Genomic DNA, 7,089 nt, shown 5'->3' with positions numbered 1-7,089 from the left:
ATGTCTGGTACCTCATGGCATATCTAGGCTTGTTCATACAAAATTAGTCATTATAGCAGAAGGAATAAAATAATGGTAGCACACTATCTTTTTAGATGTAGGTTCACATGCCATGTACACATTGCCCTTCTGGTCTCTGAGGTATAACTAACATCCTTCTTTGTCACCATTAATTGCTTCTCTGTGTTCCCTTAGCTCATGTCTTATCTTGTCTAGTAACAGTTCATAATTTTCCTGGTTCCATTTTCTTATTTTTGGTTTCCATTATTTCCAACATAATAATGAACCGAAGGCAGAGTGCTCTGCTCCCTCCTTCAGTACCTTGTGGCCCTACCTGGCTTTCTACCTAGAATAAGTGCTTACATTCTGTTGCATTTTGGCTGGGGACAGGCTCAGTACCTTAGTGGGATCATTCCTGTTAGCTGAGCATGTGCAAAGAAAGCCCTGGGTTTGATCCCCAGAGCCACAAAAACAGGACAAACTCCTCAAAGCTAAACATGGCTGATTCCAGTTTGGCATGACCTATAGAAAAGAAGGTTCTAGAAGCTGAACCAATTAATAGCATAGTTTTATTAGAAGCTTAATACAGTAGGGCTTGTTTCTGTTGTGGGGTCGGAGATTGGACTTTATGTCATGCTTTATCACAGCTACTTGGAAAATGAACTAGAAAGGGTAGAAAGGGAGCAAGATACAGCTTGGAAAGAACACTGTTGCCATTGGGAACCCTACAGAGAAAGGGAGAGCGTACACGCAGAGCCCCAATGAGAAGAGTGGCACAGGGAAAGATCTGCTGTTCCTGCTGTTGACGTTGCCACGGACATCTTTATTCACAGGGGCTCATCCCTAAATGGAGGTGGTATTCACTGCAAGAGTCAGGGATCAGGGGCTAGCCTCCTTGGTTTTCTCTCTAGGTTCCTTCTTCCATCACCCCTTCCTGCTGAGGAAATACGAAAGCGGATGGATCTATGTCATAGACACAGCGACTTGTTCGATGAAGCTGGCCAGGTTTATGTCCCGTTCTGAAAGACCAGCACACTCATGGGTGCTCAGGGTGATGTGGACCTGAATGAGAGAAAACCAGGAGTTCAGGAGTGGGCAAGGGTCCTCCCAGGAAGAACAAAAGACACTAGCTGTGGGCTCAGCCCTACCAGGGACTGCAGGATAGTAGCCAGTCACTATAATTCCTTTTGGGGATAGGAATGAGCTGCTAGTAATTCCTGAAGACAGTAACTGGACACTTCTTTCCTGACAGCTCAAAGAAAGGTGTAAAGCTGCTTACACATCATTTTCCCTTGATAGTTTCCATAAATAATTATGACCTTAGCAATAGGACCAAAAAAATCACAGCCAGATATCAAGAGCAAATAAGAACTTAAGTCAGGGGCCAACAAGATGGCTCAGTGGGAAAAGGCATTTTGACGTTGTGCGTGTGGCAGTCAGAGGACAACTTGTGGGAGTCCTAAACACGTCCATGTTTTTCAACAGTCCAGCAGAGCTCTTAGCATGTTCATCAGTCTGATCTGTTGGCCATGAGTAGGTATCTGAGTTCGATTTTAGTATTCTCTCATTCTTCCATCTAGAATAAAGCCCTTAGTACTGTTAACAGTGGGTATGCCCTTCTTTTTGCCTTCCCTTCCTGAGTCTTGTCTTTAATATCTGGCCACAGTAAAGTGTTTTAATTTGCACTTATTATCTGAGGTTAGACGGCTGTTTTGTGAGGCATCTCTGTTGGCCTAAGGAGATAGAAGTAGACAAATTATTGGTGAGGAAAGGCCTACAGTCAGGTCCAAGGGTGAACCTTTAGGAAGACTTGGGGTTCTAAGACTTTGGGCAGGGCATAACATGGTAACAACTTCACTCACCTTGTTATACACATTAAACCACTCGGGGTGGTGGTCCAGCTTTTCAGCCTGCAGGGCAACTCTTGTCATGAAGCCAAAAGCCTGATAAAGTGAAGGAAGACCAGACTTTGTCATGGCCAGTAAGACCTGATGCACGAGGATAGCCTAGCTTCTAGGGAGTCCCAGAGCTCTAATCACCTCCCCAGGACATCCTGTCCCTGATTTGGAAGCCTTTGTTGGTGTCTCTAGCACCCAATGTGGTGCAAACAGCACAAGCTGTTAGTATTTGCCAATTCTTTGTTGTTTGATAAAATGCCTTCAAAAGGGCAAGCGCTTGCTACCTGGACTGTCTTCTCCAAAGACTTCCTCAAGTTTCAGGAAGGGGGGAATCCAAGGCCCTTCTCTTTGCAGGTCACTTGGAAATCTATTTGTCCTTGGCTAACAGGACATGACATGAACACTCAAAGTATGGCTCGCTCAGGCCCTGCTCCACGTACCCTGTTGAAGTCTTTAAAATGGTACTGCTTGAAGATGGCATCTCGGCCTTCTACTTCATTCCACCCAACAGCCCTCAGATTTGGCAGCAGCTGGTCCCGCTCTTCAGCACTCAGTCTGTGTGCCTTGCCAGCCTAGAAGAGGGAGAACAGAGGCCCCAGGGCATTCCTTTTATAGGTCAAGAGTGTGCCTCAGACCTTTGGGAGAAATTTAGCCAGTGCTGGCTTGCTGTGGATACAAGTGCCTGATGGCAAGCAACAGACCTTTAGGTTTCCATGGAAGCGCCCTGCCAGGAGGTGGGGTCTACACTGGTCTCATAGGCTCTTAGATCCTGAATTTTTTTGTTTTGGGTTTTTGCTTGTTTGATTTAGGTTTTGGTATATATTTGAGAGGGGGCTACATAATGGAGGCCAGAGGATAACCTCAGATGTCGTTCTTCAGATATCATTACCTTTATTATAATTTTTAAAAAATTATTAAAATTTTTATTTTATGTGTATGAATGTTTTGTCTTCACATAAGTCTATACACTGCCTGCATGTCTGGTCCCTGCAGAGGCCAGCAGAGGATGTCAGATCCCCTACAATTGGAGTCACTGGCACTTGTAAGCTGAGAGTCAAACCCAAGTCCTTTGGAATAGGAGCCAGTGTTCTTGGGAGCCATGGAGCAACTTTCCAACCTCCTTTATTTTTTGACACAGGGTCTGTTACCAAGTAGGCTATGCTGGCTGGCCACTGAGCCTCAGCCATCCATCTGTGCTGCCTCCCCAGTGCTGGGATTACAAGCACACACTATCATGCCTGGCTTTTAAAGTGTGGTTCCTGGGAATGAGAACTCTGAGCTTCATACTTGCAAGCACTTTACAAACTAAGCCACATCCATAGCCTTGATCCTGGGTTTTATACCTGCTTTATAGTTACAGGATGCCAAAGAAAATGTGATATAAAGAGCGCTCCTCACTCTTATTCCCAAAGCCTCACAGATTCATTGCATCTTCCCATGTAAGTGCCAATGTGTTATCAAGGGAATTAAAGCAAAATTCAGCCCAATTCCAATGCATTACAATATGCCCTTCCTGGCATCCCCATTGTTCAGCATTCCTTCTGCGCTCCATTTCCCAAACCCCTTCTGCAATCTACAGAGACCTAGACTCTTCCCTCACTCATCCTCAGTCAGTGATGTCAGAAACTCAAGGTATGGTCTGTTACACCTATAGCCCTTGGGGCTGGATGAAGAAAACAGCATTTCAAACACATTCCCAGACGATTCTCAGCCACCTTGCTGATGTGAGCCCTGCCTCCGTCATGCCCCTATGTAGTCCACAGCTGTCAGGATGAAGCTGTCTCTGGCCCCTAGGAATCTAGGACCACAGAGCCCAGACCCAAAATGGAAATGGTGTGTCATGGCCACTTGACATACTCATTAGCCTGTTGTACAAAGTACCCGTGGTGTGACCCTCAGCATACACCAGGTCAGGTCCTGAGTGGACCCTCCAGAAAACATAGAAGTTAGGGGTTAGTTCTGTCCTCTAGGAAGATGTGGGGCCATGAATCTAATAAACTAGGGTTGTAAAATAGAACCACCTCCCAGGGATACAGTGTCAAACTGATAATGACCCAAAGCCTGGGGAGTGGGAGGAAGGTGAAGTGAGCCCTGCAAGCCACCCAAAAGTTTTGATAACCTGGGATGAGTTGGCAGGGTGGTTTATGCCTTGGCCCTGCCCATTTACCAGCCAGGTGGTCCCTTGGCTTCATGGGTAAAGGGCTGAGACCCTCTCCTCAGACCAAGAGATGCCAGCAAAATACTTGAGTAAGTTGCAAGGTTATAAAGTGGATGTCAACTTCATTTAAAAAGCCCTTCTTGGGTCTAGATAGATGGTTCAGTGGTTAAGAGCACATCTGCTCTTCCAGAGGACTTGAGTTCAATTCCCAGTACCTACGTGGTGGCTCAACAACCATCTTCTAGCATGCAGCTAGAACACTCATATCCATTAAAAAAAGAAAAGAAAAGAAAAGAAAAAAAAGTGCAAAAAAGAAGAGAAAAGGAAAAAAAAGGACAAGAAGGAGACCTGTGACAGGTTCCAGGCCAACACTGGGGCCTACAGAACCATCATTGGTCAGTGTGCTCTCAGAAACAAGGGTTCCACCTCATCACTCTCCTGCCCTGGCTGGGCATGGCTGTAGAGGCTGCTGCAGAGATCTGCACTGTGGTAAACAGGCCCTTCAGTGTCTGATAAGCCGGGCCCTTGTAACCAAGCAACCAGAAGTCACAGGGCACCAAAACCCACTGTTTTTTTGTTTTTTTTTGTTTTTTTTTTTTTTTTTTTTTTTTCTTGGCTCAGAAAAGAGTGGTGGGTACAGGTAAGCTGGTGGGATGTGGGGGTGGGGGGTACTTTTTCTTTAGAAATTTCGAGAACCAAGTCTCTGACTGACAATGCTCTGAACTCTGAGGTCAGAGTGGTCAGGGCTTGTTTGCTTAGCAAAGCCCTGTCAGCCTCTGGTATGGGCTGAGGGATTACTGATTATCCAAGCCTGTGTCTTTGGTCCCCAGTGACCCTTCTCAGGCCACAGCTGCCAAAACGCGGCTCCCATCCCTGACTACTGTCAAGGCTGTTGCGGAGAACTTTGTTGTTAGGTAAGGGTTGCTGGATCTAGCAGCTCCAGGGACAAACGTTTTTAAAGGACCTAAGATCCTGACCCACCACCGTGCCAGGATGGTACGAGAACCCCAGCTAGGTATTAGGGTGGGGCGCAAGGCCGAGGACAGCACCGGGGTGCAAGAGAGAACTGAGCGCAGCCACATCTGGCACCCCAAGGGAGCAGCTAACCTGTAGAACCAAGGCAGCGCCACCGAGACCCGCCTTCCTGCCCCACCCCACCAAAGCCCGCCAGCAGACCCAGCCTGGGAGTCCGGACAGGCCAGGTTCCATTCTCTCCAGGCCTGCCGCCACCGCCACTCCCGTATCTACAGCCCAGCGCCCCTAAGGGCGGAGAGGTGACCCTAGTGAGGCTCGATGGCGCTGCGGGAAGCTCAGCGGGACCGTACCCCCAGCATCGGAGCGCTTGCCCCTCCTTCCCGGTCCCAGCTCAGGGTCTGCCGGACTTCCTGCGCTTGCTTACCATGTCCAGCGCGGTAGCGGGTGGCGGCAGAGGAGGAGAGAGCGACTGCAGGCAGCAGGCCACCGCGGGTGGGGGGGGGGGGGGGGGGGGCGGGGCAGAGATCCGGCCACCGCGGGTAATAATTAACGTGGGTCCTCCTTGCTCCACGCCCTTCCAGCGCTTTCCATGCGCTGTGCTCTGTGAGCATGGCCGCGTGATGAGCTCTAGGGCAAAGGCTTTGGCACCTCGCTCTGCTGCGCTTCTTCTGGAGGACTCTTGGCACCTGACTGCCCGACCTATTGTTATATTAACAAGGACAACAGAAACCACCTGCATAAATGTGACACACACTGGACTGGACAGTTGTAACCGACAGTCCTGACAGGAGGGAAGATATTCTAGAGGGAAACACTGTGCTATCAGGCTATTGAAACAATGGACCCAAGAAATCCGAATTTCCCCAAGAATCTCATGTTAGGAAAGAAAAGGCTCAGGTCTGGTGCCAGCCAGAAGACAAACTTGCCGTCTGGAAAGATTTCACACTGCTCTGATAACTTTCCAGACCACCTTGAAGACAAGCACAGCTTGACTGCATTCCTCTTGCCCTCTGTTAAAGCCTGAGCCTGTGTCAGACTCAGAAAATGGACTTGAGGGATCCTGGACTTCACCGTTTCTCTTCCCAGTGTGGCCATGTTGAATAAATCACCTTGCTCTGCATTCCACTGTCCTAATTAAAAAATAAAAAGTGTGTGTGTGTATGTGTGTGAGAAAGAGAGAGAGAGCAGGAGAGAGGGAGAGGAAGGAAGGGAGGGAGGGAGTATTGATCCCTTGGAACTGCAGCTTCATGCTGTTGTGATCCAAATTCAGAGTCTCTGCAAGAACAGTAAGCGCTTTGAACCTCTGAGCCACTTCTGCAGCCCCTCTGCTATGACATGTCTCTTTAGTTGGCATATAGCAAGCAGGTGGCAGGGCCTGGCTTGTTAGGGCTGCCAGGGCCCAGGCTCTGACCTTGACAACTCCAGTAACATGGTGAGACATATGCTTCTCTGAGGAAACCATGGGCACAATCATGATTATGGACATCAGCTCTGAAGTGTCCCAGTGCCACCTGGTGTCCTCTCTCCTCCCAGGGCTCCTCCTAAGCCAACTGTTTTCAATCGCTGTAGAGCAGTTTGCATTTTCTACTCAAGTCCATGTGTGAAACCATACAGCATGTAATCAGTTAATTTGTTCTGAGCTCCATTCATGTTCCATGTGCCAGTAGTTTCTTGTTTGAATGGCTAAGGGAAGATCATTTTCCTTAGTTCTGGAAGGGGTGGAGGGTAGAGGTGAGTTGTTAGGAGTGGGGCTTTTCTTTCTCTCCAGAGTCTTCTCGAACCTCCCAAGTCTCGGACAGACGACCCTCTGAACTGACTGTTTGGACTGTGAATGAAAGTTCTACACTTTCCACCAAGCCTTCTGCAAGGCTTAACTGGTGCAGGGGTTCTCAACCTTCCTAATGCTGCGTCCCTTCAATACATCTCCTCATGATGTGGTGACCCCAATCATAAAATTATTTTCGTTGCTGCTTCATAACTGTAATTTTTTTGTTACAAATTGTAATGTAAGTATCAGATATGTAGGACATCTGAACCCCCAGGTTTAGAACCACTAGG

General features: G+C 48.0%; 1 protein-coding gene across 1 annotated transcript; it reads right to left on the bottom strand.

The window, feature by feature from the left end:
- Positions 1–547: 547 nt before the first annotated feature.
- Pcbd1 (pterin-4 alpha-carbinolamine dehydratase 1) lies at positions 548–5,528 on the bottom strand. Its single transcript, XM_055599010.1, has 4 exons — positions 5,456–5,528; positions 2,339–2,470; positions 1,863–1,943; positions 548–1,062 (listed from the first exon to the last, which is right to left on the bottom strand). Exons 1-4 carry the CDS (start codon positions 5,456–5,458, stop codon positions 964–966), a joined length of 315 nt encoding a protein of 104 aa, XP_055454985.1. The 5' UTR covers positions 5,459–5,528; the 3' UTR covers positions 548–963.
- Positions 5,529–7,089: the final 1,561 nt, after the last annotated feature.

Source organism: Psammomys obesus, unplaced genomic scaffold (assembly GCF_907164565.1).
Source record: "Psammomys obesus unplaced genomic scaffold, mPsaObe1.curated_primary_1811, whole genome shotgun sequence".
NCBI lineage: Eukaryota > Metazoa > Chordata > Mammalia > Rodentia > Muridae > Psammomys > Psammomys obesus.
Note: the sequence above shows the minus strand (reverse complement) of the source record. Positions and strands in the feature narration are given on the sequence as shown.